General features: G+C 46.0%; 1 protein-coding gene across 9 annotated transcripts in view; it reads right to left on the reverse strand.

Moving 5' to 3' along the window:
- Window positions 1-3,866: 3,866 nt before the first annotated feature.
- Cpeb3 (cytoplasmic polyadenylation element binding protein 3) overlaps window positions 3,867-19,043 on the reverse strand; it is a 195,960-nt gene continuing 180,783 nt past the window's right edge. For all 9 annotated transcript variants that reach the window (XM_026781052.1, XM_005352183.3, XM_026781049.1 and 6 more), the window contains one exon: window positions 3,867-9,467. In XM_026781052.1, coding sequence (XP_026636853.1) covers window positions 9,240-9,467 — 228 coding nt within the window. In that variant the 3' untranslated portion in view covers window positions 3,867-9,239. The remainder of the gene's footprint in view (window positions 9,468-19,043) is intronic.

A 19,043-nucleotide genomic window follows, 5' to 3' on the forward strand; every position in this document is an offset into this window, starting at 1 on the left:
AGCTAGTTCTAGGACAGGAACCAAAAAGCTACGGAGAAACCCTGTCTCGAAAAATCCAAAAATAATAATAATAATAAACATTAAAAAAATAAGATGTGTCCCTCTCAGCTCCAGCACCATGTCTGCCTGCATGCTGCCACGATCCTTGTTATGGCAATAGACCAAACCTCTGAAACTAAGCAAGCCACCCAATTAAATGTTATCTTTCTAAGAGTTGCCATACCTTGAGAAGTCACAGGTGGTTGAGAAACACTTCACACCAAACCTGAACAAAAGCACCAAAACAAAGTCAAGGTGGCAATGGCTTTCACATCTTAGAAGCAACAGACCGGAAGGAAAACTGTAGAAGCATGCAGATCATCTGAACATATAATGTGTTATATTTGGCATAGCTATCTGGGTATGACCAACAACTTCCAGAATATGTCCCTTGGACGCTTGTATGGGAAACTGACCCAAACGGGCCATATGCTGAAGCGGAATGCAATCCCTGGCAAATTTCAAGCAATTGAAAGTATCCATGTCCACTTCTTTACCAATTCAGTATACTTGAGAGTTTAGCCATCACAGAGCTAGCTAAAGACAAGAATGGGGCCTGGAGATAGGACTCAGTGGTGCTGTCAGAGGACTCAGGTTCGAATCCCACCATCCGTGTGGCAGGACCATCTCTAACTCGGGTCCCAGGGATCCAGCACCTTCTGTCCCCTTGCCCATCAACTGCATGCATATTGTACAGACACACGTGTACACAAAACACCCTCATGTAAATAATTTTAAAAAATCCCAGGAACGGTTACCCATCCTAGCACTTAAGAAGCAGAGGGGAAGAATTAAAGAGTTCAAGGCCAACTTTTGACTGTGCAGAAAGCTTAGGGCTATCCTGGGCTGAGATCCTTCTCAGCAAACAAAGACCTTGTAAACAGAGTGTAGATCCCTCAGCCGACAGAAGCGCACTAGTCGGTTTAGCAGTTTAATAGGAGATGATGTCGGTGTTCAGAAAGTTTTGTTTCTCAGTGCTAGCAATAGGAATTTCATTTCTTAATAGTCCAGATACAACAGCACCAGAGTTCAGGAGATGAGTACATATTTACAAAGCCTGTAAAGATGTGTGTTGAACATTACAGGACAACAGCAAAGTGACCTCGAGAAATGGAGCTATGCCCCATTTATGGATTAGATACACAACACCGGGGCCCTGAGTTTAATCCCAGAAAACTCAATATTGCTAGGGTTCCAAACATGTATAGACTCAAATCAGTTCCACTCAAAATCTCAGTGAGTTTGGAAAGAGCTGATTCTTTTTTTTTTTTTTTTTTTTTTTTTTTTGGTTTTTCGAGACAGGGTTTCTCTGTGGTTTTGGAGCCTGTCCTGGAACTAGCTCTGTAGACCAGGCTGGTCTCGAACTCACAGAGATCCGCCTGCCTCTGCCTCCCGAGTGCTGGGATTAAAGGAGAGCTGATTCTAAAACTGAGAAAGCAGAGACTTGAAGGGCATCGAGTGCCCTAGAGGAGGAGCTGCAGAGGGGGCCGGAGGACAGGTAGAGATCAAAATAATCCAAAGCAGGAAAGGAGCCGGCTAGAGAGCTGCATGACCAGCCATGAAGCTTAGTGGAGCGGCAGCAGTCGGGAGAGCAGAGAACTGGTGTGAAAACAAAGCAGGGGTGGAGCTGGAGGCCGCCCGCAAATCCAAGCGGCTTTACTGCTTGGTTTTTCTGTAACGGAGAAAGGAGTCTCCAAAGTCAGGTCCTATTATAATTCACCCCTGTGTGTATGATGCTGTGCAAAATTGAGCTCAATTGTGAACATACATCTTAAACTAAAGCATAGACAAAAGCATGGGAGCTAGGCTGTGGCTCAGTTGACAAAAGTCAGCCTACTGTGTGGGAAGCCCTGGCTTTCATCCTCAGCTTGGTGACAGGGAGCAGCAGGTCATCCTTGGCTTCTTAGTGATTTGGGATCCAGCCTGGGCTACTGAGACCCAGACTCCAAAGAAGAAGAAGAAAAGGTGACCCTGGTTGAACAAAGATTTCTTAGACATGACATCAGTGATAGCTGTACTTGCGCAGCCTTCCACCATGGCCGCCCTGGGCATCCCTTTCCCTGCATCCTTCCTAGTCTTTGCTTTTTGTTAGGATCAACACCATCATCAAAACAGTGCATCTATTAGGTTACAGCTCACCATCACAGGAAGCCAAGGAGGAGCTTGAGGTAGAAACCGCAGAGGATGGATACACACCCCTCTTACTAGCTTTCTCCCAGGCTCACATCCAGCTAGTTTTACACACCACACAGACGCGCGTGCGCATCATACACCGTACTAGCTTTCTCCAGGCCCGTGTGTGAGTCTTACTGGAAACGTGTCGAGGGTGTGGAGACCTACACCAGCCATCTTTAAAAGCAGGGTGTTCACTGGTGATGGATGCTTCTGCAGAGCAGGCGCACTAGCCCCCCCTCTTCCCAACAGCCATCTGCCCACCCGGCACTTCAAGTCAAACACAGGGTCAAGCCCAGAAGTTTCTGTCTCAATGACACCTTCGCACACCTCCTCCGCCTTCATGTCGCAGGGCAGGACATCAGAACCATTTTCTGAATGGACTAGCACGGGGGCCAAGGCAGACGGCCACACTGAGAAGACTCAATTTGTTCCCTAACGTATGGCTGTTCAGAAAGGAGACTTTAGCCGGGCGGTGGTGGCGCACGCCTTTAATCCCAGCACTCGGGAGGCAGAGGCAGGCGGATCTCTGTGAGTTCGAGACCAGCCTGGTCTACAAGAGCTAGTTCCAGGACAGGCTCCAAAACCACAGAGAAACCCTGTCTTGAAAAACCAAAAAAAAAAAAAAGAGAGAGACTCCGTGTGTGTGTGTGTGTGTGTGTGTGTGTGTGTGTGTGTGTGTGTGTGTGACAAGCCCCATGACTGCAGGGTGGCACCAGTCACAGCCACTCTGGGTGACCTGGGGTCCCTGTAGGCCTGGTGCCGTGCAGTGCACTCACCTGTAGGGCGGCGCCCTGGAGTCCACACCCGCGATGCCCCGGCGAGGTGGAGACAGATGTGCGGACAGGACACGTGCACTGAGGGGAAGGGTCAGGTGGCGTGGGAGTGCCAACCAGATGCTGCGGCCCTGCCTCCCAGACCTCTCAGCTTTCTGCTCCCCCTCCTCCTGTGACACCCCTCTTCCTCTCCTTCCCTCCCCTCCCTATTCCAAGAGTCGCTCCGTGGCCCTGGGGGAGCCCAGAGTGCGGTGTCACCCTGGCTGTGTTTAACATGGGGGCGTGCGGCATGCGTGCTAGACCCCAGGCCTTCATCCCAGAACCACCTGTGCCCAGACCCACCCGGATGGAACCGTCTTGTGCCGGGTTCCTCATCCTTTTTCCTTCAAGGAGGACCGGTTGACTCTCTGAGGAAACTGCAGCAAGGCCCCATTTTCTGAAAGAAATTCATTAAGAGATTCTGGTGCCATTGTGAGAACTAAGACGACATCAACACTCACCTTTCACAACAGTTCCGATTGAATCCTTTGGCCTCATGTGGCAACCTGCTGGCAGTTAGAACCCAAGGCTCCGTAGCTCAGGACAGATCTTAAATTTAGCTTGCCTGAGACCCAGAGGGTCACCAAGAGCGCAGAAAAGAAAACTCCTAAGCCCCCACATCTATCATCTGAGCCCACAAATACTTTCCTCTTTCAAGTTTACTTGTGCGTTTGAAAGTGTTGTGTTCGGGAAAGGGGAGCTTTGATGGAAAAGGGGAGCTATTTGGAAGACTTGGGGTTCTTGTTTTTTTTTAAAAAAACTACTGGAGCAAATCAGAATTTCCCGAGGCAGAGCAAGCGCACGGGGAGAGAGTCCGTAGCAAAGGATGACAAGCGCCAGTGCTTCGTACAACTAGATTTAATAAGTTGTTATTACAGAAAAAAAGTCCAAACTACAAAGTTAAGCAGTTAAGCGACAGCTGCATGAGTTCCACGCTCAGTCACAGTAGCGAATCCATACAAGCAGTATTAATCCAAGCCCCAGGGCAGAGGAAGGGTTACCAGCGCAAACAATCCGAGAGAACAGGTAAGAAAGATACAGTACAGTTCAAATTAGTTGTTAGTTGAAAAACAAATACAGAGATCCTAGCTGTGAACACTCTAAAAGTCATGTCCATCATTTTGACAGCAAAAATACAAAAATGCCTAACACTTTGTACCCCAACAGCACTGTGTCCAGGAGCAGGCGTCCTCTGTGTTAGCACCCGAGCTCTCCACTGGACCCAATGAGCTACTCTGATCACACAGTCAGATCCCTGGACTCGCGGTCCCCTCTTGACCCACTGTGGGGTATCTGTCAACAGCATCCGTTATAAAATACTCCGTGGTGGGGCTGGAACACTGTGGCAGCTGAGTTGACGAGTTTGGTTATTAGAAAAGGAAAAAGAATGGTAGCAGACACGCTACGGCTAGTGGTAGAGCGGGGAGCAGCACAAAGAAGCAGGTTTTAACAAAAAGACACTTGGTTTTTTTCACTACTCTGTGACTAACCTTTCATTCAAACCTTGCAAGCTGAGATGTCACAATACTCAAATATTTAGGTAGGAGCTTGACCCGGTTAAATGCCACTTTGTTGCTAATAGAAGAGAGAAAATGAAAACTAGCAGCTATTCGCTAATTCAAATGCAGTCCACTGCGTTAGCCCATGCCTCACTAACAAGCTATAAAACACAAGATATAGGCAGAAATCTAAGCATAATCTTTATACCACTAAACAAGAATTTTCCCAGTTTCTTCTGTTCCTAATCATTTATTTGTAGTTAATGTAAAATTCCAACCAGTAGGACCCAATTTGAGTTAAAATTTTACATCACAACTTGATCTAATCTATATATTATTTACAAAACTGAATACATAGAGCGAACCCAAGAGCCAGCTCTGGACACATGCGGACCCCAGTTATGATTAACCTCCTCTCCAACGCGACTAGAAGAGGCCACCAGCAGCTAGCAGAAATGCACCTTCTGTCTAGAGCAAGTCCTGGGACGTTCTGTTTACACAACACCAGCTGGGTAACTGAGCCGCCTCTGTAGGAACTGCAGATGCCTTGGCCACAGCTGCTTTCACAGTGCACTTCAGGGGCTGGGGGCTGGAGAAGCAGCAGCAGGAAGGCAGACAGACCATGCGGAGTGGCCCAGTGTCACCACGACAAACGGTAAACAGGGGGCACAAGGGGCGCTAGAACAGGGACCAGACAAGGAGGGAGGAAGCTGAAGCAAACACATATACAGTGGTGACATGGTGACGTGCAGTGTGCATCCCCAGGGCCTGCCGCCAGCCCTTCCAGGGACACACCGGGTGAGGCATTCAGGTCATGCAACATAGAAGGCCTTGTCCTCGCTCACTGGTCACCACTGTGCATGCATGTAAAAATCTGGGAAGGAAAGGCACCAGCTCACACATGGACAGCAGTTGGTGGCACGCACACACACACGCACACACGCACACACGCACACACACACACACACGGTACACACATGAGGAGTTTTAGGGAAAGCACTGGGCACTGCTGGCCGAGCGTGGCTTCACACTCCATGCTATTTCAGGAGGGTGACTTCATTATCAGGTCACAGACTCTGCTGCATCTGGTGTTGTGTAAACCCACGGTGACATCCTCAGGACCTGCACCGTGACATCCCTAGTCTCACACTAAAGCACTGTAAGAAAGGAAAAGGCTTGTCCAGATCCCGCACGTTCGGCTCATCCCGTCATTTTATTACCCAGTTGTCCGTTACAGTCCCAGTCGCTTTACAGAACCAACTCTTCCCGTCGTTGCCACTGCTGTAAACCACATCAGCGAGTTAGTACATAAAGCTTTGCATTTCAAAAAACTAGACACTTTAGTAACAATATTACAAAGGTTTTAGCTTCAAAAATAACTGAAAATGAAAAAAATAAACTTTTAAAGAATTAGCATCATAAAATTAATTTATTCCAAGTAAAAATACAAAATAATATTATGACGTTGACCAGATATGAAAGTCCCTCCCAGAAACAACTCTAGTAATGATTGAGAAAGCACTCCTTAAAGAAAATACGAAATAAAATGAAAAATATGTAAATATGTTTAATTTTTTCTTAGCAAAAAATCTTTCTAAAAATAACAATGAAAATTTGTCTCAGTACAAAGGCTACGTTACTATTGAAAAAATACCAGCATGAGGAAAAGGTACGTATTTGACAGTAGAAAATGAGTGTTCTGTGAGTCACAATGTCTAAAGTCTGCAATGAAAATAAATCTGCAATAAAGATTTATGCCTTTTTTCTTTTCTTTTTTTCTATTTTTATACAAACAGTACAAACAGTATTGCACATAACAACAAAGAGTCGAGGTTAGTACAGCCTTCAAAAGTCCACTACTTCAAGTGTCCCAGCAAGGAAGGCCACGGCAGGGCCTGTGTTACCAGGGGCTTCCCAGTCAAGTTGCAGGGCAGAACACCTCTGTGTTTTAAAAAATAATTTTTTTGAAGGACCCTCTCTTTTAATATAACATTAAGAACTTGGGGGGGGGAGCACATTTATTTACAAAAACAAAAGGGAACATGTTATAATTTAATAAACTAAAAAAGTTCTCTTTAAAAAAATACAAACAGAAGAACTCTTTCACAATCCTGGTCAGCCGCACAATCAACACTTGATATAAATATACAAATCAAGGGAAAGTAGTTCCGTCACCTAAGTCACAACTCCCGGCAATAATGGAGTCTCTCTCACAACCTGGTCTCCCTCCGCGACAGACACTGTGGCCTCCGCGTTATTTACGCTGCCCAGTCTTCCAGCTTCTCTAGAGCTCAGGGTTGTTTTAGAACATGAAAGAGGGGAGCTTCTTCCAAACATCTGCATCTTTCACATAATTAGGTAGATTTCTGTAGGTTAGATATGATCTTTAATATTATAGTTATAAAGCTCTAACTTCTTCATTTTCAAAAAACACAAATAAGCATGAAAAAAATAAAGTTACCCATCTGTTAAATCATTTTCTTGCAGAATTAAATTAATATATATTTTCTGAATAAACTTACTTAGAAAATATCATTTTCTTTCCTATATTTCAAAATTGAGGTATTGCAAAAGATCAGGTCAGTCAGAAAGCATGCCTTTTCCTTAAAAACAAACAAACAAAAACCATCAGCCAACTCTTGAAAACGGTCTAGAATATAAAAAGTAGTAGTGCGTAACAAAATTTCCCATACAGATGAAAAAAAGTAAAACACAAACATAGAAAAAAAGGAACAAAACAAAACGAAACCACATCTGGGCTGCAGAAAAGCAATTATTACCAAAAGGCCCAGAGAAAACCCCAAGGGGGAGGGCTCTAATAGGCATCTTTTAATTCAGTAAAAAACTATTTTTTTTTCTCCTCTTTTTGAAAACAAACTGTAGCCGGAGAGCCAGTATTCACAACTCAACACTGGAGAAACAAAAACCAAACTACAACAAAAACCAGGCAACACTAACTTTAAGACAGTACAGGAAATCACAGCACAAAAACACAGTGACTTAGATCTACTCTGCAGTGTGACATCCAGTCAGATTGTCCCCAGAATTCAGAACAAAGGAAGAAGGGATTAAAAGCTTTACAGTCTTGCAATCACCGCGCGTGTTTCTATTCCTCTCTGCAGCCCAGGAGCGAATGCTAAAACAATGTCCATGGGAGGACAGCAGGGCGCCAGCCCAGCCAGGCTTTCCAGGGTGAATCCAGAGACCTGGTGGTTAGTGTCTCACACCAAAGGCTGCATCTGCTCAGTCACTCACTCAGACAGACATTGCTTTAGCGTTCACCCTCACGTGGCTTCTGACAGCTTATTTCTAGATTCTGTGTCCATCCTTAGTGTTTGAGAGCGAGGACGAGCTCTTTGGCCTTCTGGACAAGATCTGAAGCTGTGGAAAGTGGGGTGAGCATTATGAGGTCGTAACTCAGAGCTCAGGGGTTAATAATGTACCAGCTATGAATGGTCACGCCCACTAATGTCTGACACGGAGGCTTTCAACAGTTACATTTGATCACAGTTAGACATAATAATCACTTTACTATATAAAATAAATTGCACAAGATATAACAGCACCGCAGTACTTCATCTACCACCCACAGGTTTGCTGTAAGAGTATCCTACACCTAGGTGTTCTATTGGTTTGAGTAATGGTCGTCCTGCTATGGGCTCTTCCTGTCCACAGACACTCCACCCATTGAGGCATGCCTTCCTCCCACCGATTACCAATTCTTTTGAATGAAAAAAATCTTTAAAAAAATGAGTAGTTTATAGCTTATATAGATTCTTAATTTGTGCATTGTGGGAAGGTTTTATACTAGACATTGGATATAAAATTTATTGCATGCAGCAACCGCATTAAGTAAACATGCAGTCAGGAATGGCGGCCTCTGCTGGCTCTCTCTGGTCTCTTCTGATCTCCTCCGGCAGCTTGCTCTATCCCTAAACCATGAAAGTGTGTTGTTGGGTTCTTGTTTTTGTTTTTAATTGATACCTTAGCCTGAATAGAGTATTATGGTATCAACAATATCATTTTAATAGCAGCAAAAGCTATTGCAGCATAAATTTACATAACACTAAAACATCTAACCCAAATCCTCAGCAAAACAAAAACCAAACATGAAGGAAATGAAAGATCCAGCTTGTGAGGTATCCGTACATGTCAGAGTACAGAGCAGCTACAGGCTTATTTTCATGAAGGGCTACCCTTGCTCTACGTGACCCCTCTACTGATTGCGGACTGTAAAGTGTTTGCTACGCCGGCCTCTACCTACACGTGGGACCTTTGGTAAGTCTCGTCCTAGGGGCGACTCTCTAAGTTTCTGAAAATAAGTGCATGCTCCAGTTCAGAACCAGTCAGAGCGACGACAACACAACATCAAACAAAGAGTCACAGACGTCAACCTGACGGCCGCTGATGAGAATGGCAGTCTACGTACTGTGGAGGTGACAGATCAGGTGTAAGAAATCAAGGTACCAAGCAGACAAGTTTTGAGTCAAAGTGCAAATGGGTACCGTTACACACTCTGCGATTCTGCATTATACTGGACGCTGAGTTCAGTAATATGGACTGTAAATGATAATAATAAAAAGACCCATTTCTTCTTTAAAAATCGAGAACGAATGCACAGATTTCCAGAACACCATGAGCCCTGAGGCAGTGCCCTCTCTTCCTCCTTGTGATCCTACTCCAGTACTTGTAGCTGGGTCTGCCCGGCCGGCGCTCAGCTCCAGCGGAACGGGACGTGCCGAGGGCGGTCGCCTCCCTCCTTCACCAGCGGTTTGTGGAACTCGCGGCCGGCTCGGGAGTGGATGCTGGCCCAGCAGTATTCACAGTAGTACTGTAGACAGGTGACATTGGCACAGAAGAAGGGGGCAAACTTCCCACCGCAGCGCGTGCCCTGGCACTCGTCACACATCTGGTCATCCAGCACGTACGGTTTCACTTCCACCTGGACCGGAGAGGAGAGACAGGAGACAGGGCTCAGCAAGGCCTCCTTAACCCAGCTTTGCAACCGCAGCTGTGTGAGGTCTGCTCGGTTTTTCACCTCTCTGTGTGCGCTCCAGGCACTCTGATCTGTAGGCGCATAACCCCACACAGAGCTGTGCAGCCCTAACTCCTGAGGATGGACAGAGCTCAGTGCAGGACAAACACCATCCCAGGGGAAGGGATGCTTCAGAATAGCCTACAAGTCTGAGGAGGTAGGCCCGCACAAGGCCTGCCAGGGAGATCGTAGGCTCAAGGGAGGTTTGGGGCTTCTGTTGTGATAAAAGGCTTTTCTAACTGTCCCAGGGCTTTCCTGGACCCCAGGAACTGCAGGGGGATGAGGGAGGGGGCAGGGGACATGCTGAGGCTTTACAGGCCTTATCACCCTACTCTCTGCATCACTGGAAGCTGGAATAGAGGGAGCATTTAACAGACCAAGGGAAACCAAGCTACATGACATGAAAGCCTTCCAAAACCAGAGAAAGCAACTGCTTGTCCGTGTTTCTCTTTCCTAGAGCCTAGAAAAAAGACTGGGTTGTGAATTTCTTTGTTTGGAACTCCAGGAATAAGCACAAAGATGGGAGGTCTGATTGTGTCTCTCTGACACCAGTGGCGGAGCCATGCTGGGGAGAGCAACCCTGCAGCTGGAGCGTGGTCCTGAAAGATGGGCCAACTGTCTGATGCCAGAGCCTCTAGCAGGGCACAAGCCAGGGGATCTCTCCAAGGGGGTGGCAGGTGGAAAGGGGGGCAGGGCCACGGAGGCTGCAGTCTAACCTCCCACTGTGAGCTCCTGTCCACAGGTGTCTATCTACTGGCCAGATAATGAGAAGACTCACACTCTGGGTCACCAAGGAGAAATGTCTTTACTGCTCCTCCCTCCACCCCCTTAAGCTGAGGACTGAACAAGTGGGATTCAAACAAATCCCTTCGATTAATCTCTGCATCATGAACTATCATGGCTCTGCAATCAAACCTGTCTGGGCTCACAGCAGGCCACAGAAACCTGTTCCCCTCACTGCACACCAGAAGAAAACCATGCATGCCCTGCTTGTTAAGAGTTCCTGCGAGCAGGTGAAGTCAGCACCCAGTGCGCTGCCCCATGCACCTCAGGCACAGCTGCAGGTCCTATGGCTTCCTGAAGGCCAGGCGTGAAACTCTGTGCTTGAATGTGCACCAGTGTCTACTGTCTTCCTTGGTCTAGTGTCCCACATACAAGTGCCAGTTCAATACCCAGAGGTTCTTTCTGCCTGAGTACAACAGCTGCTTCCTGTCTCCAGTGGCTCCAATTCAAGCCAGTCTGCAGTTTGCCCGGGCTCCCCCACCCCACCAGTGATTTCCCAATGCAAACTCTAATTGCTCAAGCTTCCCCCTTCCCCATCTCCTTTTTTCTGATATACAGTCTCACTTACATAGTCCAGGCTGACTTCACACCTCTTCCCACGCTGGTCTCTACTGGAACAGCTACTTCCCAGCTTAGAAGCCTTCTAACACCTGCTCTCAGTACACCTCATGACACCCAGCCCTGGCTGTCCTGGAACTCTCTCTATAGAGCAGGCTGGCCTCGAACTCACAGAGACGGGTTACAAAATGCTTCTGACACCTCAACAGGAAGTCCTGGATCCACTAACTACCTGCTTATCCACTTCCTGGGACCATTCTACATTCCTTCTCTACACTAACTATTCTGGGTATTCCACACAGTGAATCACATACTAAGAGATCTGCTCCATCTGGCTTCTTTGACCTTCATGAGGTCTTGAGGTCACCCATGCTGCATGCCCAGGGCCTTGGGGTCCATCCCCAGTACCACATCATCTACACTGTAGCCTGGAGGATCACTTGTACACTTTCCCCTACATTTCGTTCCCATGTCTGTTGATGACACTGGTCGTTTCCACAGTCTGCTGTGCCTGGTACTCTTGACATGTGCGTGCATGTTCAGAGCAGATGTTTCTAGTTTCCAGGGTAGATACTTGGGGATGAACTTAGACAGCAATTTGATTTTAACGTAAAAATATTTACTTCTGTGTTATTTACAGGTATCTATGTAAGTCTTGGTAAACCTGGAAGCCAGCAAGTCCCAGGCATCCTCCTGCTACAGCCCTTTTGGAGCTGGAATTACGTGCTCTGAACTGCCGAGCTGCCTCTCCAGCCATTCAGTACTTCAGTTTCTGAGGAACTACTGAGTTCTTTTCCACAGCAGCTACAAACCACAGCACTCCAACCCACAAAGTAGCGGAGCACCAGCCTCTGTGTGCCATTTGTGGGGTTCTAACCATCCTGGTGGGGAAGATGTGGCCCCACCATGGGTAAGATTGGCAGCTACTTAATAGCCAAGATATTTAGCTTCATTTCACCTGCATATTGTTGTCCATTTTCTTGTTTCTTAAGAAAGGATTTAGTGTGTGGCTTTGACCTCATGACCCAACTGTCTCAGGGTTCTTAGGGCTGTGAATAACAAGCATTCACGACCACCCCAGGTGTGGCCATAGATATGTCCTCTGTAGAGAAAGGCTATTCAAATCTGCTCAGTTGAAGCGAGCTGTCTTTCTGTTACGTTGAAGAATTCTTTAAATATTCCGGATTCAGCCTCCATGGTCTAGAAAGGACAGCATCTTTTCAACCATGTAAGTTGCCTTTTCACTTTTTGTAAAATGTCCTTTGGCACAGAAAAGTTAAGTCACTTGTGTGTTGCACATCTGAAAAGGACCCCAGCTGTCCAACTGGCTTCTAGCTGGGCTCTGTGCCAGCTCTCTTTGTGAGGGATCTGCAGGATCAAGTTAGATCTTTGCAAGAGCCACCATAAAGACCCTCGCGCTAGCCACAGCTGATGCCTTCTTCTCAGCTGCAGTAGTGCCCCCTTGGTCTAAATTTCCAGAGGACCGGCATTTCTCCTCTTGATGCTAAGACACCTGACTTCTGATCTTTTAAAAAGTAAATATTGTGCTGTGCCAGGTATGGCCACTTGTGTGCCCATAACCCCAGCATTTAGAAGATGGCAGCAGAAGATCAGGCGTTTGAGGTCATTCTGAGCTACAAAATTCCTGTCTCAAAACACATGCGCACGCACTTCTTGTTAAAATGAAGTATGCTTTCTGTCCCCTCAGAATCAGAAGACATGAAGCCCCTGTCAGGTCAGATAATACAGCACAACACAGTCTTCACTTTCTGTCCTGGAACTCGCTCTGTAGACCAGGCTGGACTCAAACTCACAGAGATCCACCTGCCTCTGCCTCCCAAGTGCTGGGATTAAAGGCAGGTGCCACCACCACCCACCCCAACTGCCCTTTTAAGTTTGTGAATTCTTGCCATTTTTATTTTTACTTAATTAATGCCAGTCAATAGTCTAAATAGAGCACCTGTTCACAAATAAACATACAACTTTTGGACAACACTGAGCTCTGAGAGGCTTTCCTGAAGATGTTGCCTAACCTCCTTCCATCTGGGTGAGAAGAGCTGCCTGCCAAGCCTCTCTGAGCACCTGTATGAAGGTGCTGATCTGAAGAGCAAGGTTTGCATGAAAGAGAAACCCTTCAGGAAGGACACTGATGTCTAGGTTGTCCCATGCTACTGCAGGAGGGCAACTATTTTGTTCAAAGTGGATTTACCTATGTGACTAATATTTCTAGGTTCAGTGATGCTCACTGAACCTAGAGGATAAGACACCACCCTTCTCTAAACTCATGCTGCTCTAAAATCACTTCTGAGGCTAGATCCGTGGCACAGTTGATAAAATGAGTGCCTCACAATAGGGCCTGAGTGTGATTCCCAGCACCTAGGTGAGAACCAAGCAGTGGTCATCTCAACATGAAAGAAAGGACAGAGGCTTCCTAAGGCTTTGCTGACTGTTATTCTAGCCAATTTGTGAGGTTCAGGTTTAATGAGACACTCTGTCTCAAAAAACAAGGTGGAGAGTAACTAACACCCCAAAACCAACCTCTGGCCTTCACACACACACACACACACACACACACACACACACACACACACACTACACACATGAACATATATTCCCAAACAAGATAAAAATTAGTAAATTGAATTACTAACATAAACATTTCCTAAAGATATTCCCAAACTCTCTCTAGTTTCTGTCTTATTCCAGGACTTTCTGTATGATTGTCAGGTATTTTTAGGAAGCTATCCAAAATAATTCTACTTTTGTTGATAAAGAAATACAACAAAAAGAAGCTGGTTTCTGTCAGCTACCATCAATTTAGCCATGACTCTGATGACAGCAGCACTGTAGGAGCCATGTTACAGGTCTATACTACCCCAAAAATCCAAATACTAAAGTCCTAGGCAGAGGTGAGCACACAACCAAGCTGACCCTCTACTTCTAGGAGATGCAAAGGAACAGGACATAAGAAAGACATTCAGAAATATTTAGATTCACAGTCACATGGGGTAACCAGGCCAAAGGACACGTAAAGTCTCTGTGGTGTAGTGATGATGTACTCCTACAGACAACGAGAGATGATGCAGAGCTTTAGCTAGGGGGCTGTCAGCTAATCTAGAGTTATACAGACAAAAAAGAATGTCAGACATCAACAAAATGATCTCAGTGCTTGCTAACATGTCTCCAACAGTCAAAATACAGAGCTCCCTCTCCCTAGTTAAGTGGAAAAACTAATCAAGTGACTCTTGGAGGTAGATCAGACACTAGGGAGCGCATGAGCAGGTGTAGAATTCTCTCTCTCTGGCCCAGGAGGTTTGTAGCAATGAGATGAGGCACTGGACAAGGTCAGCTGCATTGTGGCTTATGTCTACAAGTTCTATAAAGGGCAGCCAAAGACTGTATGCCCTTGATGTGAGCTACCACTCAAATAAGTCAATCAGATATCTAGCCATCTCAGGTGGCTGGACAGAAGCCAATTACAAAGACTACAGATGGTGGAACGCAAGTAGACGAGCTGGAGAAGAGGCTGAGGGAGACAGAACTAAACAGAAATGAATGTAAGCTCTGTCTCTGGCAGCACAAATACAAGGTGCAAGCCTTGTTGGGTAGATGTGGTCATGTTGGCATGCATTGGAAATAGGAGGAACCAACTAAAGGAAAAACCTAATTGTGAGATTTGTCAAAGATCTTAAGAAGGAAAGTAGGCCGGGAGCGGGTTCAGCTCAGTTGGCAAAGTACCTACTACACAAGCACGAGAACTTGAATTCAGATGCCCAGCGTTCACGGAAAAGTCAAGCATGTACCTGTAAGTCCAGTGCTGGCGGATGAACGCAGGTGGTTGGGAGAGGGGCTCTCAGGCCAACCAGTGTAGCAGAAACAGTGAGCTCTAGGCTCAGTGAGGGGTCTGGCCTCAAAACGACATGGTGAAGAACAACAGAGAAAGGCACCCGAGGAAGAGCTAACGTGCATGCACAGGGCCGCTCACAGAGATGGGGAGAAGGAGAAAGCAATGATATGGAAACCATGGATGGGAACGGCCATGGCAAACCATTCAGAGCCCTCCTCATGTATGAGAGGAAAGAGACAAAGGCAACACCACCTCTGTGCTTAAAAGAAACATACCAAACAGAGGTTCCCCAAGAGAACTTAGATGTAAGTGATCGTCAAAGGAGTAGGTGCAAGGCGGGCTGGGGTCTGCCCCAACGGGAAACATAGCCCTGAAGTGGGGTCCTTCGCTTGGCCTTAGGGGAAGGGCTCTCATAATCACACTGCAGGGTAACTACTGGGTGGAAGAGTTAGTGTTATTCTTTGTCTCTCTGGAGGCTCAGAGATGAGGGACAGGAAATGAGGGCCTGAGGCAAAGCTGCACTTTATCATTAGAGACAAGATTTTAACCAATGAAGGGCAAACTAGCTACACTCTTGGTTGGAACCATCCACCCCTTCCATTCTGAGCATCCTCCTTTGGAAAGGACATTGTCAGAGGGGCCAGACTCACTGAGAGATCTCATGTGATGCTACCAAAGGAGATGACAGCTCTGTGGAGACCTGCAGCATGGCTTTAGATGATTATAGCACATCCTGGACTGAAATCAAAACTCTTAGAGGCAGGCAGATCTCTGTGAGTTTAAAGCCAGCCTGGCTAGCCAAGGCTATACAGTGGGACCCTGTCTCAAAAGGAAGCACAGATTCCAGCATTAGGACCCCAGAAGATAGTGTGAATGTAGAATTGACACACCAAATGTCTGTGTCAGAAATAGTCTTTCCAAAGCTCCAGGAATGAAATACAGAGGTGGAAGAGGTACAGCTAATTTAGAAATTTTTAACTTGGATAGCTTCAGAACACATGTGGATGCTGCCAATGGGAGAGATGCAGAAAATCAGCTAATGAGGACATAAACAAGCTGCCAACCCCAAATCTTTAATAGCTAAAGGCAAACACAACAGAACTGTCTAGACATAACCTAACCAGAGATCATTACCGAGACAGATATGACTCAACACCCCATAGTCAAGATATCAGTTATGAGGATTGTGGATATGTGATGTAATCAAGACAAGTATTTCTAAAATGAGACGTTAGAAATGCTTTCTCTGGCCAAAAGGAAGAAATCCCAAGTTTAAAAATAAGTTCCTGGGGCCGAAGAGATGGCTCTGCAGTAAAAGCACTTGATGCGTTCCTAGAATCCACAGAAGATGGCTCACAGCCGTGGTGACTTCAGTTCCAGGGCTTCTGCCTGCCTCTTCTGGCATCTATGGGCATTACGCTCATATGCATATACCCACACACAAATACACATGCATGCCTGTAATTTAAAATAAAACGAAAGGAGCTCCTGGGGTTTGAGAAAATCTGAACAAATGTATCACTTCAAATGGGAACCACTTCTGGCGGCAGCTGCACTTAAACCTCATAGCCGGGACCTTCCTGCTGTGACAGGATTCCATCTAGAATGGTACAGGTCACAGTTGGAACTCGCACCTGAGTTTGCCAAGCCTCTGAAAATCCATCTTTACCTAAGCCACAAAAGGAGACAAAGAGACTGGTGAACACGAATAGGAATACATTTAAATACTCCGTGTGAGGGCTAGGAAAAGACAGGGCTTAATACCCGAAGGCCAAAATATTTGAAAAGTGTTCCAAAGTTAAGGATTTGGTATAAAGGTCCCTGTTTCCAGATTAGTCTTAGCGTGATTGGGGTATTCCATGAAAGGCCCTAGCTCACTTAGTAGGCCATTTCCTATCACCTAGAGAAACACGTCTTCTTGGGAAACTCACTTAGCGGGAATACCCAAAGCCTTTGACACAATGCACTCAACATTTTCTTGGCTTGAATCAGAGATTATATCCAGACCTAGAAAACCATAGCAACCTTATTAATATTCCCACTAACTACCATTCCCACCACAGTGCTAATGCAGGTTCCTCACCAGTAGGCTGTATTGGGAACAGCTAAATATAATGCTTAGTTTCAACTGTCTGGGAGCTGAAATCCTGCAGCTTACAAAGCAGATGGCAGATGCCTAGGAAATGAAAGGAACGATGCACAAATAGATTTTTGCTAACGGTAAAAACCACCCCCAACCTTCCAGATACAGCAATTCACAGTTATTAACTTTAGAGATGCCCTGGGGTAGGCTGAAAAAAATCTATAGGGGGGTAGTTTGGATTTGATTTTCTTTTGCTTTATAAAGGATAATCCTTACCATTTTTCACATTCTGAAGTGCTAGGAGGTGAAAGGTTTAAAATGTCATGTCACCCCCATAATTCGAAATGTATGCTTACACAGCAGAGCCCTGTGCCGACACCTCCACTATGTTTTATTGTGTGTGGAGATCTGGCCTTCAGATTGTCTTTTCAAAAAATATTACATTTTAAAAATTCACTTGTGTGTATCTGTGCTATGCCATGCTCACAGAGGTCAGAAGACAACTGGTGGTAGCTGAGTGTCTCCTTCCACCACGTGGGTCCCGGGAATGGAACTCAGGTCGTTAAGCATGGTGACAATCATGGCTCATGAAAGACAGAAAGGACAGCTAGCAGAGTCCCATAGGCCCATGGGAGAGTCCTCCAGCCTGGCGCTGCCATGCTGCTTGTGAATAGGATTGAGATGTGAACATAAATCAACCTTCAACCAAGGTTCAAGAACAAAAACTAGACCACTAGACCATGTGGAGGACAAAGACGAAGACATTTGTTTGAAATCTGTGCTGAGCTAGATGGCTGTCAGTGTCACTCCTTTAAGGTATCTAGGCACAGAGCACTCTGACTGATCAACTCAGCCTGTTTCCTTCACCAAGTAGGGGTTTCTACCAGCTCCTCCATGTAAGAACAAGCGCTCACCAGTCTGCTGACAGCACCTACCTGTAAGCTTGCAGATCCTGAGTGTTCTGCTAAAGTGAATAGCTAGGAAGATGACGACGGGCTTTCTCTGACTAGTCATCGCAGGAGCCCCGCTACACTCAAATGTGAGCCAGAAAGGAAGTTTGTTTTGATACTGCAGCTCACAGTGCTGTTGCCCAGGCTGCCCTCAAACTTGTGACTCTTCTGCCTCTGCCTCCGAGTAGCTGGAATGATAAGGCCTGCACTACTATGCACAGAAGAACACGGTAATCGTGCTCAAACAGGGGATTCATACTAAAAAGAACCACAAGTCCTGAGACCCAGAAAAACAGGTGAGGAGAAGCCAAAGTCCACAACTAGCAGAGAGAGCCTTGACAGGAAAGGTCCCAGGCCAGTCTAAAATCTCACTTGACTATATAAATTCCCTTTAGAAAGATGTTCTAATCAAAGGCTGTGAGGGTCCCGGTTTTTCAAAAGGAGCCCAGATTAGAATAGCTCCTTGGTTTGGGGTGCTGATTCTTCCCCAAAAGGCCCAATTAGACACAGTTATATTGATGAGCTACAGGCTGGGTGACAGGAGCCCAGACCAAGGATCCCAGCAGAAATCATCCAGAACAAGTCCCCAGAGCCCTCCCACTTTTGCTATTGGGTCGTTTTGTATATTCCCACCGTGACTGCTCAGGGACAAGCTGTAATACCAATACTTTACTTAGTATGGCTGCTGGGTCATCTTAATCTTCAAGTAGATAAAAATACAACGCCTTTTAGTCGTCAGCAAATTCAGTGTGTTTCCAGTAAAGATGGAGAAGTAAAAAAGATTAAATACATGAACTACTTAAGGTTCTTGCAAAGAAAGGGGCAATAGATGGTGTCCCATGAAATGAAAAGGGGGTTATTTTGAAGAGCAAGAAAGCAAGCCTTATGTGCTATTACAATGTTCTTTAAACCAAAGTGTTTAAAAGGCCCCAGTGTGGTTGGTTACCTGAAACTCAGTCTCTCTAGCCCTCAACAGTAAACTAAAGTAATAAAGGAAGTATTACTTGTCAATGGTACTCTAAATTTTATTTCTTATGTAAGGCATTTTAGGGATTGGGGATGTAGCTCAGTAGGTAGAGTATGTGAATCCCCAGCACAGTTGGTGGCACATGCCTGTAATCTCAACACTAAGGAGGCAGAGGCAGGAAGGATGAGGAGTTCAAGATCAGCTTTGGCTACCAATCAAGACTGAGGCTAGCCTGGGATATATGAGATCCTCTACCAATCAAGACTGAGGCTAGCCTGGGATATATGAGATCCTC

The sequence above is a fragment of the Microtus ochrogaster genome, chromosome 8 (assembly GCF_000317375.1).
Source record: "Microtus ochrogaster isolate Prairie Vole_2 chromosome 8, MicOch1.0, whole genome shotgun sequence".
NCBI classification, from domain to species: domain Eukaryota; kingdom Metazoa; phylum Chordata; class Mammalia; order Rodentia; family Cricetidae; genus Microtus; species Microtus ochrogaster.